Genomic DNA, 18,819 nt, shown 5'->3' with positions numbered 1-18,819 from the left:
CTCCACCTTCCCATTTGTGCAGAGGCAGCGCCTCCATAGACAGCCTGCGCCTCTGGGCACTGACATACAGGTTATCTCTTGGTCTCCATTCCCATCCCACTACCCCTCTGTCTTCCTCCAGAGCAGGCCTCAGGTGAGACCATGGGCTGCTCAGGCCACAGAAATTCGCCCAAGGCCTCCCGGTCAGACTCTGGTGACAAGCTCCGCATTCAACCCTTAAGCAAGTGGTTTCTTTGTTCCTTGAAGGTCACGCCTCCAGGAAGAGCCTTGGCTGCTATTGATTTTCTCAAACCTACAAAGATTCCAGCCAGAATATCCTGCAAAGAAGTGTGTGTGGGGGGGCCTGTGGAGTCTCTATCTTACTACACGACTCCATCCCCTCCCTGGGTCTACACTCCTTCTTTTGTTCATCCACAAGCATTACTGAGCACCCACTGTTTGCCAGAGGGTGCAACAGGGCACTAAGCAAGAACTTCAGATGAGAGGGTTTGGAATTTTCATGAATCAAAAAGTAGGATCAAAAAATGTCAAAATTGCTGGGTGTGGTGGCACACACCTGTAATCCCAATGGCTTGGGAGGCTGAGGCAGCAGGATCTTGAGTTCAAAGCCAGCCTCAGCAACTTCGAAAGGCCCTAAGCAACTTATTAAGACCCTGTCTGAAAATATAACATAAAAAGGGGGGCTGGGGATGTGGCTCAAGCGGTAGTGCGCTCGTCTGGCATGTGTGCGGCCCGGATTCGATCCTCAGCACCACATACAAACAACAATGTTGTGTCCGCCAATAACTAAAAAATAAATATTACAAAAAAAAATCTCTCTCTCCCTCTATCACTCTCTCTTTAAAAAAAAAAAAAAGAAAATATAACATAAAAAGGGGCTGGGGATGTGGCTTAGTGGTTAAGCACCCCTGGGTTCAATCCCTGGTACCAAAAAATATCTAGTATAAAATATGCTATGCAAAAGTCCCCCCAACCCTCATTCCATCCTACCCTCAGTTGGAATCCTCATCTAGTTCCTAAACCTGTCCCAGAGCCAGCCCCAGCCCTGGACTGTGATGTGTGTTGTACCTGTTGTTTTGTATTAAACACCACTGTTACTTTGTTGTAGTTATTTCACTTAATCCAGATCAGTGTTTTGGCTCTGGGTGACTCCAAGCCCTAATCTCTCAGCCCCGGTTATAAAGATAAGAGGCAGGCAAGTCCACTGTGGGCCAGAGGGCATGAGTGAGTCCCCTGAACAGCTGCAGTGTTTGTTTTCATGGTCTTGGGGAAGGTTGACTTGTCAGAAAGAAAGTGTGAGCTTTGGGTAGGAAGAGGTGGGGAAAGCGTTTCTTGTGGAAGGATAGTTGTGAGCCAAGTTTTGGAGGCAGACAGAGCCTGGGTGTTTGGGACAGTGAGGAGGCAGGTGGGGTTTATTTTGGTATAAAAGGATCAGGGTATTGAATTGGGGTCAGGCCTGGAAGGCCTTGAGGCCAGGTCAGGGTGGCTGGACTCTCCTCAAGATTTTGTCTGTAATGAAAACTTCTGATTTTCTGATATGATCTGCTTTATGAAGAACAAGGAACCCCAGAGGCTAAGAAGAGGAGGAGGATGGGAGATAGTGGCCATCAGCAGCCACCCAGAGCTAGCTTGCTTGCTTTCTGATTTTTTTGTTTTCTTTTGGAGACAGATTGGTCCTGGGATCAATCACTGGATCCAGTGATTTTCCTGCTTCAGCCTCCCAAATAGCTCCCAATAGGACATTAGGGGCACCACAATGCCCAGCTTCAGAGAGCTTTCTGATGAGACATCCCGTCTTCCTTCTAAACTCTATAGTCAGATGTCCCAGCCCCAGGAAGCCCCCTCTGACTTCCTGCCCACTCTTGGCTTCCCTCTCAGCAAGAAAGCAGTGGAATGTGGTGACCACAGGCGGGGGACCAGACAGGCTGGCTTCAATTCCCTTCTCTGCCAGTCACCACCTGTGTGATCTCATGCCAGGCACTTAACCTCTCCAAGTCCATTTCATCAACTGTTGAATGGGGCCTGCAAAGCCCTCACTGTATTGCCTTCCACTTGAGAATAGGAAGTGGACACTTAATCAGGTGTTTATGCTTTTCTACTCTCTAGTTCCTTTATTCTTAGGCACGCTTTTTCTTATGTTTATGAAATCAGGATTAAGTGTACAACCGGTGGGCAAGAACCTGTAATCAAGTTTCTGGGCTGGGTTACTGTCCATGGCATCCTGGGCTGGAGGAACATGGTTCTGGTTTGCACCAGCTGGGCCCACTGGTTTCTCCCGTTGGATGGGAAGCATCCAGAGGCAGAGGTGGCATCTTGTCTGTGCCACCCCAGCACCCAGCACAGAGCTGGCCCAGGCAAAGGCCATAGACCTATGCTGGGCCTCATTTTGAGATGGACTTGCTCACCAGGAGGTGGGGCCAGGAATAAAACCTAGTCACTTGATTCCCTTTTATATGTTTCAGCATGCTCCCTAGAGCTGACTAGTGTCCCTTGTCACCCAAGACTCTAGTGTCTCTGTTGTGAGCCTTGGGCAAATCCATCTTTTCTCTGGCATTTGGAGGGGATTCTGGTGCTGGGTGGCCCAGGAACCCCAGAGGGCTCTGTGAATGGATTCCCAAGGTAGAAGTCAGCATGTACTATACTCTGAGCTTGTAGGAAAGGACTTCTGGATGAGTGGCAGGAGGCTGGGTACATCTTCAGCAGGCCCCTGAGGAAGAAGAGGCTCTGTGATGTCTTTACAATTTCCTGTCTGTTCCTGCCCAGGCTCCAGTCTCCTGCTCTGTTGTCAGCAGAGCCTACACTTTAGTATAGAAAGATGGCACCATGGTCCCTCATCTCAGTGTAAGGGCAATGACTGTCACTTCCACGCCTGAAAGAAATTAAAATCAGCCTCAGTTCTAAAAGGCAGATTCTGCAGATCAAACCACATGCAACCCATCTTCTTATTTATTACCCAAAGTTAAGCAGAAAGATCACGATCTGGGAAAGAATTTCTTCCTACAAAGGTTGAGCACAAACCATATGTGGACACTGTGCCAAGTGCTGGGACATGAGACCTAGGTTCTGGGTTTGGCCGACTACCTGCTTGATCTGGGACTCTCTTTTTCTATCTGGGAAATAGGCAGCATTGGTTTAGCTCACTCACTAGGGTGCTTGTGAGGCCCAGAGAAAAAACTAGTCCCAATGATAATGTGATAGAGATTTGTTGGTGCCTCTTTCTGAAGCACTCACCATACCAGTGTATGGGGGGCTTCCTGGCACCCAGGGATTCCCTAAAGTAGAGGCAGGCTCTGGGAGGCTGGCGAGGCCTATGGCATCCATTTCCTGTGAAGCAACAGAACATGGAATATAAACCTGGATGAGGTGCCTGAGATGAGGACAGTCCTTGCTCCCCAAGACACCACCAATAAACATCATCTAAGCAAAAAGTTGTTTATTCTACCCACAAGGAGGGAGGACTAGCCCTCCCTGCCCAGCAACCTCCAAACCCTAAGCCCCTCCTGTAAAAGGAAGGCATGATGTTGTGGCCCAAGTACAAGGTTAAAGAAGGGGCTAGGGAAGCAGCTCCTCAGCCTGGCTCAGGAGTCAGGGCAGCTCACAGGCTAGTGCCTGGACCTTCCAGACATGTCACCAGCCCCACTCCACCCTACCTGTGGACAGACAGCAGTATCAGGCCCAGACTGGGGCAAATAGCCACCAATCTTAGGAACTCTCTTCTGGTCCTGGGCTCAGGGACTTCAGGGATCCACACACCCTCTAAAATCAAGCACAAAATTCTGTGTGCACTTGAATGCTTATTTTCCATGGGAAGGTTCATTCTTTTCATCTGATTCTCAGGAAAGCCAGTGCCCACAAGGTTAGGAATCCCTGGTTCACATCCTCTCCTCCTTTACCCACTGACATTTGCTGAGTACCTATTGCATGCAAGACCAGGGGCTCAAGAAGAATTTTTTTAGCTCCTCGTTTTTGGACCATTCTGAGCGCTTCAGAAAGAGGCACCAACAAATCTCTAACACCCTGCCTTTCTCCTTATGACTCAAATTCAGGATCTGAGGTGAAGGGGCTTGGGTGTAGGACTACGAGCAAGGAACAGGTGCATGAGGAAATTCCCAGGCCTGCCTGACTGGGCTGGAGGCTTAGACCTTGACATTCTTACCCAAGGTCACCAAACATCCCACTCCAGTTTCCCAGTGGTCCTACAGGAGTTGGCAGGGGACAGGAAGGTAAAGGTAAGATGTGGTCATCCTGTGGTCCTGACCCTTTCCCAGCCTCTGTAACAACCCCCTCCCAGACACTCATACACACACACACACACACACACACACACACACACTCTCTCTCTCACACACACATGCATTTAGTGAGCATTAAATTTATTTCTAGCCAGGCTGAACTTCTGGGGAGATGAGTGGTGCCACCATATGCCCTCTGTCCCACTGGGGGACCTGAGGTGGCACATTTCAGCAGTCTGGGGGTTGGCCTCCTTTTCATAGATTAACGCCAGGGAGTCAGGTAGTTGACACGGCTGCGGAGAGAAACAGGGATGAAGTGGAGGTCTCCAGGGTGTTCTCAAGAAAAATCGGTTGTTTTTCCTCCAGGCCTTTCCCCCAAACCCACCTCCCTACCCTCAAGTCTCTGAAGACAGTTTTCCCCCAGCCTCTGTGTGGCCCAAGAGCTTTTAATAGCTCCCAATTTCCTTTATTTTTGATTTTTCTTGGTTTTCAAATTTGCCTCCCTCACCTCATTTTTATCTCCCAAGACCCTCAAATATGTACTGCTTCCCTAATTTTTCAGTCATTTAACAAACCTACTCCGTTAGGCATCGTACAGTAGTAAGAGCAGAACGCTTCCCCCTGTGGGTGCAGGGGGAGGGGGAGGGCAACTTTCCATCCATAACGACAATGCAGCCCACTGGGTGCTAAGAGGTAGGGATGCCCAGGCAATGACCAAATGGAGGGAGTGTGAGCTGGTGGGAGAGGCAGAGGCTCAGGAAAGACTTCCAGGTGGGGGTGGAACATCAAGGGTGAGGAAGGCTTTTCCAGACAGGGGAGGAAGTACCATTTAGGCTCTGATACAGGACAAGAAAAGCTTTGGAAGAGGTTTTGGTCGCGCCGGTGGATTCGGGCACACCAAAGAGCCTGATATTGCTGAAGTGCACAAAGCAGGGCTGGAGACGGCCATATCCTGGAGATGCGAGAACAGCTCGCAGCAGCACTCCCGTTCTCATTCCCATCTCTGAGTGTCAAGGGGTGAAGCACCCTCCCTTCCCACTTGCCAGCATCCTAGAAGGTAGATTCTTGGCCCTTTCTTTCCGTTCAGTCCTCCCAGGTAATGCCCTCCTCTTTCCTGCCTCTTCTGGGCCAATCCTGACAGCGTCTGAGCTCCTTTCCACGCCTACCCCAGTCCCCTGGGAGCTGAGCTTTGGCCAGGTTTGCATCTCTAGGGAGCCCAGCAGCTAGCGATCCCTCCTCCGCTGGGCCCAGAGGGTGGAGGGCTGGGGGATCTGGACGTGGGCGGGGCCCTTGCCCCCGCGGCCCTAGCTGCAGACCTGGGCGTGGCCGGCTGCGAGCAGGGGCGTGGCCGGCTGCGAGCAGGGGCGTGGCCGGCTGCGGGCAGGGGCGTGGCCAGTCCCCTACCTGTATTTGGAGCCGAAGCGCCGGAACGTGTTCCTGCGAAAGGACGCGGAGGGTGAGCCCCGGGTGCAGGGGGGCCCGCTCCCCGCCAGCAAACCGAAATAATCACGTTGCCCTTCGTCCCACGTAACGCCTCCACTCCAAAAGAGTGAAGCGGCCGGGGATGACAAGGTGCTCCGTTTGGTACGAATTCAATATTTATTCATTTTGAAATTACGATTTTCGTGTGCTGTATTCGAACCACTTAATACCTCCCAGGTCTCACAGTTTCAAGCGCCATTGGGCCCTTGTGTGTACTAGGAAAGGGGCTGAGATCCCACCCTCCCTCCTCCGGGCGGAGGTCCCGGGGTTCGTAGCATCACTTACAGGGAGTCGAAAGGCAGGGGCTTCTGTCCGTAGCGGTCTAGACTGGGGTTCTGGTTGAGGCAGTACTGGGGCGGGCCACAGGGATGGGGCGCTGGTAAACCCGGGACCTCGGGCACCCACCCAGCCCCCACAGAGTTCCCTACTGGAGATCTGAGCCCTGGGGACTGTGAACTTGCGCTCCGTCCCCCCACCCCGTCCCCACTTTCCCTACCCCTCGCATCTCCTCTGCTTTAGCTGCACCCATCAGGATCCCCGGGGACCAGTCAGCGAGCCTCTCCCTTACCCTCCAGTTCTGGGTCACATCCGGCTTCAAATACCGCACCGCGTAGCCGCTGAACCTCTCCACTGAGGAAAGAGCCCACTTTGGACACCTCGCCATCTCCACCCTTCCTTATCTAAGCCCCGCCCACAGAGCAAGCCTCACCTCCACTGCCCAGCGCTGGACAAAAGTGGGTCTCCGGACCCGGCACCCCCAGTTCCAGAACCAGCTCAGCATTCAGGCCCAGCCCGGTTGCTCCCCCTGGCCTGGCCCTGGCCCCCTGCTCCTTCCCCAAGATGAGCGCGGCCTCTACGTCCCTCAGCTGCCCTCTGTCATGCTTGCTGTAGGCGTCCCAGCTGCTCCCCAGCTCCCTTATTCTGTCCCTGCGGTTGCCCACTTGCAGCCGGTGGTCCTCTCTCCCTGCTACAGCAATGACCCAAGTGCCCTTCAATCTCCCCCAGCCATAGGTGTCATCTGCAGCTGGGAGACTCACCCTTGTTGTTCAGGCAGGGCAGCTTGAATTCCCCAGCCGTGGACACAAAGTGGGACCAGTCCTCGATGGCACTGGTGAAGGAGGGCCAGTCGATCCGGTTGATGCCTGGTACGATGGGCAGCAGCTTTCCCTCACGGTACTTGCAGCAGAGCTTCTGGCCAGTGGGCGTCATGTCCTGCTAGGGTTTTGGCGGGGGTCAGGAGCACAGCAGTAGATACAGGAACTTGGGGGCGGGTGTCTTCTTGGATCATTTCATAGCCCAGAGCTATGACACTTGACCCATCTGACCCGGGGTGTGCTTGAGGTTGGAGACCCAGATTGGATGGTGGTGGAGGGGGTCCCAAACAGGTAGCTGAGGATATGCTTAGGGAGTAGAGCCTACAGGTGCTTGGGACTGGGTGCAAGCTTGTGCCTTTTGCAAACCCAGGGTTAGGGACAACACTCACCAGGCAATGCAGGGGTTGATTGGGGATCCCCAGGAGTGTGAAGTGGGCATTGTCAAACTCATCTGTTGAAAGAAGATAAAGGGAGAAGAGACTTCTCCTTCAATAGCAGTCCCAGGTTCATGCAAGAGAGGTTTGGCCCACACTGTGCATTAATTTTTTTTTAAATACTGGATGGATTTAAACATCTAAGATAAACTAGTATTTCTGTCTTCACCTCTTACAATATAATAAGCTCCCAAATAGATAAAAGATTTCAGTGCAAAAAAAAAAAAAAAAAAAGAAAAAAGAAAAGAAACCATAGAAATACTAGAAGAAAATGTGGGCAAGTTCCTCTAAATTTGGAGCAGGAAAGGCCTAATTCTAACTAGAAAGCCAGAACTTAAAGATCAGCAACTTTGGATCAACATCCTTGACTACATAAAAATAAACTTCTGCATAGCAAAATAGAAAAGAAGCCTAAAGGCAAATGGAAATTTATTTTTTACTAATTTTACAGACAAAAGGCAAAGAGTAGAAATCAAGCCAAAAAAAAAAGAAAAAAGGGTAAAAAAGCATACAGCCCATACACAAATATAAGAATCACAAATGACCCCTAAACATGAAAAGATGATGAGCTTCATTTATAATAAGATGAATGCATATCCAAATTACATGAAGATACCAACTTTTACTTCTCAGACTGGTAATAATCCAAAAAGTTAGTGCAATAGGGCCTTTGACATACATTGCCAGAGGGAGTATACATTTATTGAAGCCTACAGAGAACAATTGGCATTTTCCATCAGAATTATAAATACACATGTGCCTTTTGACCCCGTAGTCCTACTTCTGAGAATTTATCCCCAGAAAGGCACAAGTGCAGATGTAAGAAGAGGGTAACCCATTTCAGTATTGTTTGTAATAGCAAATGATTGGAGATAATTCAAGTGTCTGTCACTAAAGGACTGTCTATAAACTACACTACCTCCACACTGTGCAGCTACTAACAGAAATCTGAGGGGCTGGGGCTGTGACTCAGAGGTAGTGCACTTGCTTTGCATCTGTGAGGCACTGGGTTTGATTCTTAGCATTGAAAATAAATAAATAAATTGATTAATTAATGAAAGGTCTATAAGCAACTAAGAAAATATTTTAAAAAAAGAAATCTGAGGACATCCTCTAGACAAAACCTCCAAGGTACAAAAGAATAGTTACTGTATACAAATACCTGTTTAGAGCCTAAAGTTTAAGATTCTTGGAGGCAGAGAAGAAAATACATTCTGGTTATCATCTTAAATTATCAAACTCAGCAGCATGAACAGCAGGATAACTGTATGCCTCCTGCAGCAACTCTAGGGAAAACATGGCGCCCATCACCTGTGGAAGATCTGGCCAGCACTGTCTCATGGGGCTGATCAGGCCTCTAGGTCTAGCTACTGATCCACAGAAAATAGATTAGCAGGGTAAAGACCACCATGAGGGAACAGCTGCTCAAATACCATCAGGCACTGTGTCCCACAACTGCTGGGAACGTTTTAAAAGTCAATATCACAGTGGGGAATGAAAAAGAGATAGATATCAGGTTGGGGTTGTGGCTCAGTGGTAGAGCGCTCTCCTCGTATGTGTGAGACCCTGGGTTCGATCCTCAGCACCTCATAAAAATAAATAAACAAAATAAAGATATTATGCCCATGTATGACTTAAAAAAATCTTTAAAAAAGAAAAGAAAAACAGATAGTCTTATGCTAAGACTAAAGACATAAAAACCAACTGCAATGCACACTCCTAGGTAGAAGCCCCTGTTTTTTTTTTTTTTTTAAAGTTATAAAAGACACCTTTGGGAGGTAATTAGGGAAGTTTTAATGTGGACTGGTTATAAAATGTTATAAAATTATTGTTGAATGCCACAGTCTGGCTGGGCACAATCAGGAGCCACTTGTCAAAAGAAACTAACTTTATTTTTAGAACCACACACGCCAAACAAAACTGCTCCTCAGGAAAAACCTTCAGAGCCCAACTGCCACCATCCGCTTCCCACAAGCCTCTCAACCTCCCCCACTCCTCCTGCTCTTGAGGGCGATTGGCTGGGTCGCGTGGGCGGAGCTAAAAAAGTCCCCCAATGAGCAGCTCCCTAGTCTGAAAGGGGGGGAAGCCCAATGAGCATCGCTGCAGAGGAGCCAATCAGCTAGAAGTTGCTGGGGCTGCGGTGAGCCAATCATCAGCTGGCAGTCTGAAAGTTTGCTGGGGCCCTGTGGCTGCCAACTGATGAATTATTATTAACTTTCCTGGGTATGATAACGATATTGTGTCATGTAGAAGGCTGTTATCATTGGGAGCTACTTGGTAGACTATGTGTGTGTGTGTGTGTGTGTGTGTAAAGGGGGAGGCAGGATTCAAATATGGTAAAACACTGACGCAGATAGAAGGTAATGAGTGCTCGTAGTACTATTCTTTAAATTTTGAAAATGTTCATAATAAAAATTGAGGGAACAAAATAATGTACGTTTGTGCTAAGTGCACAGGAGCAGGCCTGTACCAGCTCCTTGGGAGACTGAGGCAGGAGGATGGTGGGAGCCCTGGAATTCAGAGCCAGCCTGGACAACAGAGTGAGATCCTGTCTCTTCAAAAAACAAACAAAGACAATAGAATGCATGTTTGTGTTTGCATTAGTAAACAGAAAGGTACACTAGAAACCAAGAGTGGCCACCTGTAAGGGGGTGTCAAGATACTCACTGTTGTAGCGTCTTGAGTTTTAGGGCTGGGGTGTAGCTCAGTGGAAGAGCCCTGTCCACCATGCCCAAGGTCCTGGGGTCCACCCCCAGCACTGCATATGCTTATAATACAGAACTAAATCAGGGCTTTCCCTAAAAATCTAAATTCCTGGCTTCCCTTGGAAGCAGGAAATTAGGAGAACCGTGATCTCTCTGACTCTCTGCACACAGCCCAGTCAGTGGGAGTCTGGGAGCGGGGCCCTCTGGATGGGACCCATGTGGGTGCTCTTCCTCACCAGAGGGGCTTGCCCCCGCTGCTCCCTTCAACGATGTTTCTCATCTTGGTTGCAGGGGTCAGGGTGGGTCTCCAGAGATGTCGGTGTAAGCTCCGGACATCCTCACCCACCGGTCACCCCAGCAGGGACCTCCACATCACCCTGGACCTCCCCCTTCCTCTTGCACCCATCCTGGCACCCAGTGCTGTTGACCTATCTCCTAAAGCCCTCTCAGTCCCTTCGGGGTAGTGCTGTGGGCGCTTTGCCCCTGCAGGCCCGCCTGACCTTGCCTTCATGGGAGGTGAGAAGGCTCTGTCTCTCCTTTCCCGACACAGGGGTGGGTGGGCAGAAGTCACCCTTGTCACCAGCGTTATCGTTCCAATCTCTGCCCAGCCTGTCTTCATTAATCAGAGCCCTAAGAGGCATGCGGGCGCGTAGACTCTGCCCCTCACCATGCCCTGCCCCACCTCCACACTCTGCCAACAAGAAGCCATCACCAGATGCAGCCCCTCACCTAGCCCCTCCAGAACTGGGCACTAAAATCAACGTTGTTCCCTTAAAACTTAGAGGACGCTCACAACGGACCCAGCAATCCCGTTTGTTGAGCACATATTATGTGCGAGCTGTGGCTCCCCGTGCTTTTCCCGCCTCATCTCTTCCCAGCGTCAACAGCGGTGAGGCAGGCGGCCCTGGTCATCGTTTCCACTTTATAAATAAGGAAACAGCGGTCAGAGCTTAATGGAGGTTTCTGGACAGGGAGCAGCCGAGACTGGCCCTTTTAACCCTTTCATTTGCCACTCGTGACTTTTCCCTCTGAGATTTCTTTCCTTGTCGACCTGCCCCTTCTGCAAAGGCCCGGGGTGGGGGGGGGGGCAGTGCTGGTGGGAGGCGAGGCGGCCTGACCTTTGCGGCAGTAGGTGGTGGACTGGCAGTGCTCATCCGGGAGGCAGGCCTTGACCGAGTCCATGTCCATGCGGCGCAGGGTGGGCAGCGCGGGGTGGTAGAGCTGCTGCTTCACCCCGGCCAGCGGTTGGCGCTGCCGCGGTACCGGGAGCAAGATGGCCGGGGATGCATACACGTGGGCAGTACCGTCGTCCCAGGGCACCACGTCGATGATGCGGGCCATAGCTGCGGGGCGAAGCGTATGCATGAAGGGATCCCCGGGCTCATGCCAGGCAACGACCTTCCGTGGGGGGACAACCGTAGCCTGGGCTGATTGTCTGCTAGTCAAGGGTTTATTGAACACTTACTCTGTGCCAGGTGATTTTTTCAGAGTTCCACGTGTGGTGGCAGGGACACTCAACACACACACTCACACTCATGCACACACATGCACATGTGTGCAGATACACACACAAGCTGCTCTCAGGGGCTGTGAGGTCAGTGTAGGGTGTATGTCTGTCTGTCTGTCTGGGGAGGCTGGAGTTGGGGCATTCAAGCAATGGTCTAGAAGATGCGGTGTTTGAATTACGTAGTGAACAGGAAAAGGTGAAGAAAGTGAGTTCAGAGTGTGACTCAGAATGCTGTATGGCTCTGGGTGACCCATCCTGAATTTCCTTATCTAAGGCATCTGGCATTTACCCCAGATTTTACAGAGAGACATAGAACCACTTTAAACACGAGGAGAGACGTGCTACATGCACTCGAAAAATCATTGCTGGCTACCAAGTGTCCCCCACCCCAAATAGCAGATATTCCCAGAATCTCTTTTCAGTCATTTACACTTTAGTGAGAATTTGTTGACTTAGCTCAATTTCTCTTGGTGAGAGATGAGGTGGGAGCTAGGTGGGCCAGAGGAGAGGGGACGGTGGGCCATGGAGGGACAGGGAGGGCATGGTGACGTTGCATAGGAAGTTACCTCATCTGCAGGGCACAGGCCTGGTGCACAGGGCTTTAAGGACTCTCTGCTCGTCTGACTGTTCAGTGGGCAGGAGAGGAAGGGAGGCAGGCCAGGCCCGTGGACAGCAGAATAAAGAAACTCTGTGCAGAGACAATGCCCACTCCAGCCTGATTGTGAGGACACTGCTCCTTGGCAACCGCAGGCTCTGAGAAGGGCCCGCTGCCAGGGTCCCTATGTGTGGGGCACTTCCTTTCAGCCTTCCTGAAGGTTAGGCTTTCCCCAGCTTCAGCACGAGCCAGGCATCTTGGGAAATGTCAGAGAGGGAGCTGGGGATCCCTGGAGACAGCCGGGCCAGGGCAGACCCAGGATGGCTGCTGAGCCCACCCCAGGCTGTGTGACCCTGGACTAGGTTCTGTCTCTCTCTGGGCCTCAAGGCTCCTGTCTGTATAGGCAAGCATCCTAGACTCTGCATGAGGGGCGCCTGGGAGCTGGGAGGGCCCTCTCCTCTCCTTCCTGCCAACTTCAGGAAGGGTGCACGGTGCTGTCTACCAGCCGTTGGCCTCGGGTAGAGATTAGCTGTGGCCAGTATCCAGGGTCATTGTGGGGATCAGGGAGAGTGGTGGCCTCAGCAGGCTGGGGATTAGCAGGTGATACTCCATCCCCAGCTGCTTGCAGGGGTGCAGGCTTCCTCCCTCCCAGGAAGGTCAGGCTGTGAGTGCCTGAGCCTAGCTCCTTAAAGCTCTGGGACCAGGACCCCCCAGGTGAGGGAAACAGGTAGAGCTGAACTACTTTGCATATATTTGCATATGCTTTGCATGTACCTGCCCAGGTTCTGAACCTGACGGGTCCTAGGACCCCTGCTTAGATTTGTGTAGAGTTTGGTTCACAGTTGCTCCAGCCTCATGGTTCAGGGAGACCCCAGAGCAGCATCCCCAAGTTCAAACTCCCAGAGTTCACTCCATTCACCACCACGACCCCCAATTTATTTTTTAATACTTCTATAGTTATAAAAAAAAGAAATTAAGAAAGTACATCAGTATATAATTTAACCAGAAGTAACTTATAAATTGAGACTCTCCTATAAGCACTACCCAGGTCAAGACATGGGCTACTATTTTGCAAAACAGTTAAGCAGTTTCTTATGAAGTGAAACATCAATTTGCAGTGTGATGGGATCATATGGAAGACTCTGCCCTTAGGGACTGTCTCAAGAGAAGTGAATGTGTATATCCATGCCAATGTTTATAATCTTTTAATAAATTTTTTTGATGTCGTTGGACACAGTGCCTTTATTTTATTTATTTTTCTGTATGTGGTGCTGAGGATCAAACCCAGGGCCTCGCACGTCCTAAGTGAGTGCTCTACCGCTGAGCCACAACCCCAGCCCCCATAGCATCATAATTTATAGCTAAAAAGTAGACCTAAGCCTGGTATCTGCAGATTCATGAGTTGATAGGCAAACCGTGGCGTGCCTATACCCGGAAAGCTCCGGGCACTGAAATGAAGTCTACGTCTCCAAGGTAGGTGAACCTCAAAAACAAGCGACATGAATGAAACCAGACTCAAAAGCCCCACATTTTCCCCCTAGTACTGGGGACAGAACCCGGGGGCATTCGACCTCTGAGCTACATCCCCGATTCTTTTTATCTTTTGAGACAAGGTCTCACTAAATTGCTGAGGCTGGCCTTCAACTTGGGACCCTCCTGCCTCAGCCTCCGGGGTCCCTGAGATCCCAGGCATGCTCCACATGTCTAGCAAGCCTCCCGTGTCACATTGCTCACCCCTCCTTTCAGGGGCTACATGGAAGGCATCTGTTGAGAGCCACAGCCAAAGGGGCCCCAGCAAACTTCCAGCTGCCAGCAAACTTCCAGCTGCTGGCTGATGATCCAGCTGATGATCTACAACTTGTGGTAGTGTTGGGGTATTTTTGCTGATGATGTCATGGGTGGTACAATTTTTCCAATAAGAGCCGTCAATTGGCTTGGTGTATCTTCTTCCTTTCTGCTTGTCATGATCATTCAGCTAAAATTTGGGGGCCAACAGAGGTGAGGCAAAGAACCTCACCCCCCCCCCCCCTGTACAAAGACCTCTCCACAGGTGTGGCTGTATACTGGACCGGTAGTCAATGACGGGTAAGATCCAATTACAATGGTACCAACCTAAGACAGGAGGCTGACGCCCTGAGGTCAGCTCATCTGAAGACGGGTAAGGACCATATGTAGTATTGGACAACCTAAGGCAGGCACGGTCCCTAAGCCACATGCTTGTTGTTTAAACAGAGAGGGGGGAGATGTTGAGAGCCACAGCCAAAGGGGCCCCAGCAAACTTCCAGCTGCCAGCAAACTTCCAGCTGCCGGCTGATGATGGCTCACAGCAGCCCCAGCAACATCTAGCTGATTGGCTCCTCCACAGAGCTGCTCATTGGGGGACTTCTTTGGCTCTGCCCACGCAACCCAGCCAATCGGCCTCAAGAGCAGGAGGATTGTGGGAGGTGGAGAGGCTGGTGTGGGGGTGAGAGGCGTGTGGAAGCCGGTGGTGGCAGTTGGGCTCTGAGGGTTTTTTTCCTGAGGAGCTGTTTTGTTTGGCGTTTGTAGTTCTAAAAATAAAGTTAGTTTCTTTTGACAAGTGGCTCCTGAATTGTGCCAAGCCAGACTTCGGCAGGCATCCAGAAGCAACTGTTCCCGTCTTATAGTGTAATCGCAGCTTGTCTTTATGGTATTATTAGGTATATTTGCAGTCATAAGTACATCAGGTCATTCACCTCTTGAACTTTGCATACATGGACCATTGGGGTGTCTACACACACACACACACACACACACACACACACACACACACACTTCATTACCTACTGCACTTAACGAATCAGAAGTGGTTTTCTCCTCCAAACTCTTCCTCCTCACCTCCAGACCCAGGCTCTCATTTTTGGTAAAAGTTGCCGGTTGCCCAAGCTTAACCAACACCTCCCTTCGCCTCCTCCTATCTTTATTGCCACCAGCCTAGTCCAAGCTCTGTCGTCTGTCCCCATCAGGGCTGAGGCAAGGGTGACCATCACTGCTTACGCAGGTGACCACTCACCAGCCCAGGCGGGCGGAAGAGCTCCTGTTCCTGCAGAGTCCTGTTGGAGGTGCTGTGCGGAGGAGCAGCCTGGCATGTTTATGGGGGAAGGACAGGGGTCACCTTGAACTGTGCCGCTGGGTTTGTCCTTGTCCTGGCCTCGGGAGGGTGTTGCCTATCAAAAGTCCTGAAGCCCCGCATTGGAGGGGGAAACCAGGGGTCACCTTGTCACAGATTAGCTTGTCCCTCTTCAGGCTGGACTTCCTTAGCAGTTCCTGCTCCCGCGCCTGCCTACTCCACAACAGCCACACATATTCTGCCCAATTTGTGTTCAACACCACCACAGGGGCCGGGGTCTACATGTGTGAGCCCCCCAGAATCCCAATGCTGAAACCTAAGCTCCATGCAACAGTGGTGAGAGGTGGGGCCTCCGGGAGGTGATTGGGCAGGGGGCTACATCCTCATGAAGGGGACGGGGCCCTCATAAAAGAGGCCAGAGAGAGCTTGCTCACCCCTCCTTTAGGGGCTACATGGAAGGCACCATCTGTAGGGAGCAAACTCTTACCAGACACCAAATCTGCTGCCCCATGGGCTCCAACCTCTGGAACAGGGAGCCGTACCTTCCTGTTGTTTATTAATTCCCCGGTGTAAGGGGTTCTGCTGAGCAGCTCCAGTGAGCTCAGGCATGGACTTCCACGGTCCATCAACCAAACCCTTCTGTGGCCAAGAGGCCCTATGGGGTCTCACCCGCCCACTTCCCACCCTTCCCCACTCCTCTGTGCCCACTGGACTCCCTGCCCCCTTGGTGCCCTTTCTGCTCCTCCAGACTCATTCTGGCCTCGGGACTTATCCCCCGGCAGTGTCCTCTCTCTGGAGCACCGCCCATGTGATCTTTTCAGGGCAGAGACTTCTTGCTTTTCATGTCTCAGCTCAAATACAGATCTGCTTCTTCCTGGAGCCTCCCACCCAGGGCCCCTCATGACACGTTTCTGTCCTGTGGTTTCTTTGGTGGCTCTGGCATACTTGGCCATATTTCTTAATTTGTCCTTCTCTTCCTCCTCCCCTGGAATGCAGGCTCCAGGAGGGCAGGCCCTAAGTCTGTCCTGCTCAACACGCCCGGGCTGGCCACTGCCCAGGGCGCAGGAAGAGCTCCCCAAACATTGCACCTGGTCAAGTCCCTGCCTGCCCTTTGCTGAGCGTTCACCAACCCCATCTGCCACCCAGGTCCTGCCTCCTCGCTGAGCCCCTCCCTCTTCCCTTGGCCCCTGTTCCCTGCAGCCCTGGAGCCCCAGGTCTCTGTCTCCCTCTGGGGTCCAACTCAGTTCAGATCAGATGCAGCCAGTTGTCCACCAGTCTTCGGATCCTGTGATGGTTAGTTCCGGGTGTCATCTGGACTGGACTAGGGATGCTTAGAGAGTCGGTGAAGCCCACTTCTGGGTGTGTCTGTGAGGGTGTTTCAAAGAAGATTGGCATATGGGTGACCGAGGTGGAGGAGATGGGCCCTCAGTGCGGGGGCATCACACGATTGACGAGGGCCTGAATGGAACAGGGACGAGAAGGAATGGGTGAATTCTTTGGTCCTTCCTCCCTGTGTGGGCGTGTCTTCTCTTGCTGGGCCCTTGAACTGTGAGGCTTGCACAGGCTGCCCTCCACGTCTCCCTGACACTGAGGCCTCTGGCTTTGGCCTCCCCAGTTCCGAGCCTTCATAATCTACTGGCTCAGTTTCGCTGGAGAAACCCTCCTAATGCAGATTTGATCTAAAGTCTCAGTCCTGGAGCCCTGTCATTCTGGAAGAGCTCAAGCTATTGAAGACAGCAGAAAAAACAAACAAGCAAAAAACCCAACACTGTGAACCCTGGCATTGGGGCTGGGCAGCAGGGGTACACCTCCTGCTCCTGCTGACTGAATTGACAAGTTCCTGTCACCCCCAGGAGTCTCCCAAAACCACACAGGACTCCAAACTGTTATTCTCCTGGCAGCCAGTCAGACTGTGGCTTGGCCAAGGGATGAGGGGAGCCAGGCCCTGGTACCTGGGCAGGTTCCCTGGCAACCCATAGGGCCCCAAATTTAGACCCAGGTCCCTGCTGGACACTCGGGGATTGCTGTGGCTCCCTGGGCATCAATCATCTCTTTTCCACCCACCCCTCCCTTTGGCACCTGCTGCTAATCCTTTGCACACGGCCCAGCCCCCTGCCAGTTAATCCCCCAGGGCCTCAGAGGCCAGTCCCCAGTCCACAGTGGCAGCGAGAAGGTGATTCCTGGCTGGCAGTTGGCATCTGAGCAGGTAATTCAGGATGAGGTGGTGGCTTGGTGGGACCCCAAGGGTGTCCACATGCTCAGCTTCTAACAAGGCATTTAATCAGGACCAAAAAGACAAGGCTTCCCTCTGTCTACCCCTTCCTCCTCTGCAGGGCTGAGACTTTAGCATGAGTCAGGATCTTTGGGGCAGCTTGGGAAAAGCAGATTTTTGGACCCTCCCCAGAGGATTTGGAGGGACCTAGGAGTCTGGATTTTCACCAGCTTCCACGAAGATACTGAAAATGCTGGTGATCCAATCCCATGGTTCCCTGGGCTGCCACTCCCAGGTCCCTGTCTGGCCTGAGTCTCCCTCATAAAGTGGAGTCAGCAAGATGGGCGGGGGTGGGGCTGCCCACATTCCTTCCCATCCAGGAGGAAACGGCAGTGGCTGGGGAAGAAGAAAACTTCCCTAGGGCTTGGAGACAGCTTCCCTAGTCATTTCTAGAAGATTCACAGTCAGTCGTTGCTCGCCGGGAGAGGAACTACAGGTCAGGCCCGTAGAAGAGGCCAACTCTTGGCAACGACAGTGCCCCTGGGGCAGATGCCGGGCAGAGGACAGGCAGCTGAACTTGGGCAGACTTGAGTGCAAACGCAGCTTGGTCCCTCTCGTCACGACCTTTGACCCGTTTGTGCTCCATATGAAAATACTGACCTCGCTGTGTGGAGTACCACAGGGCTGCTTGTGACTGCTGTGGAATCTGTGACCCCAAACGTGTGACCTGGAGCTGTCCGGGTCTGGGAAATCACTGGGTCCACGTGCCCCACCCAACAGGGACCCGGAAGACAAGAGGGGTCATGTCTGGCCTGAGTTCACCTGTTTGGAGGCTGATCTGACTCCTTTCCCAGAGCTCCGTCCCCACCACAGCTTCTCATGGGAGAAGGTGGCTGCTAAGACCAGAGTAGGGAGAGAGGTCAGGGTGGTGTGGCCAAGGGCACTGGGGAGCTGAGCGCTGGGGCAGGGATCCTGGGGCAGGGATCCTGGGGCCTGAGTTTACCCTTTCCAACTTGGGGCTGGGAGGGACATGGCCTGGAGCAGGCTGGCATCCAGCCTGGCCTTGGAAGGGGCCGTCCAGGGCTGGGAGTTGGTGGGTTGACCTGACCTGTATGGTGGTGACCGGGCCAGGCTATCCTGCAGGGGTCCGGTCTCACAGTCCCATGGACTTCTCATTCACAGAAGACAGTGCACCAGAGGCTGAATTGTGTGAATACCAATCACCATAAACCAAAAAGAAGGTCCATCGGGCATTTTATCTTAAAAATTAAAAAATCATGAATATTGGTTAATGTTATCTTAAACAGAACAGATTTTCCATTCTTATGTTAATCACAAAGTATACTTTAATTTATTATGAGATTATGCAGTTATGCAGTACATGATATTCCACGATTGGCATCTTCACTAGATATCACAGAGTGGCCATGGGCAACATTTAGGAAGCCCTGGGCCTGTGCCGGAGCTCGC

General features: G+C 51.7%; 2 protein-coding genes across 6 annotated transcripts in view; one reads left to right on the top strand and one right to left on the bottom strand.

The window, feature by feature from the left end:
* Nucleotides 1-4,357: 4,357 nt before the first annotated feature.
* Nucleotides 4,358-11,290, bottom strand: Spmip8 (sperm microtubule inner protein 8). The gene is given in 7 exon segments (NM_001282269.1): nt 4,358-4,525; nt 5,637-5,669; nt 6,000-6,064; nt 6,283-6,344; nt 6,752-6,926; nt 7,198-7,259; nt 11,066-11,290. Coding segments are annotated over 7 exon segments (651 nt in total). The 5' UTR covers nt 11,289-11,290; the 3' UTR covers nt 4,358-4,494.
* Nucleotides 11,291-17,258: 5,968 nt separating this feature from the next.
* Nucleotides 17,259-18,819, top strand: part of Cngb1 (cyclic nucleotide gated channel subunit beta 1) — a 65,357-nt gene continuing 63,796 nt past the window's right edge. For all 5 annotated transcript variants that reach the window (XM_078032404.1, XM_078032403.1, XM_078032406.1 and 2 more), the window contains exon 1: nt 17,259-17,343. The gene's annotated coding sequence lies outside the window, so the exon portion shown is untranslated. The remainder of the gene's footprint in view (nt 17,344-18,819) is intronic.

Source organism: Ictidomys tridecemlineatus, chromosome 15 (genome assembly GCF_052094955.1).
Source record: "Ictidomys tridecemlineatus isolate mIctTri1 chromosome 15, mIctTri1.hap1, whole genome shotgun sequence".
Lineage (NCBI taxonomy): Eukaryota > Metazoa > Chordata > Mammalia > Rodentia > Sciuridae > Ictidomys > Ictidomys tridecemlineatus.
Note: the sequence above shows the minus strand (reverse complement) of the source record. Positions and strands in the feature narration are given on the sequence as shown.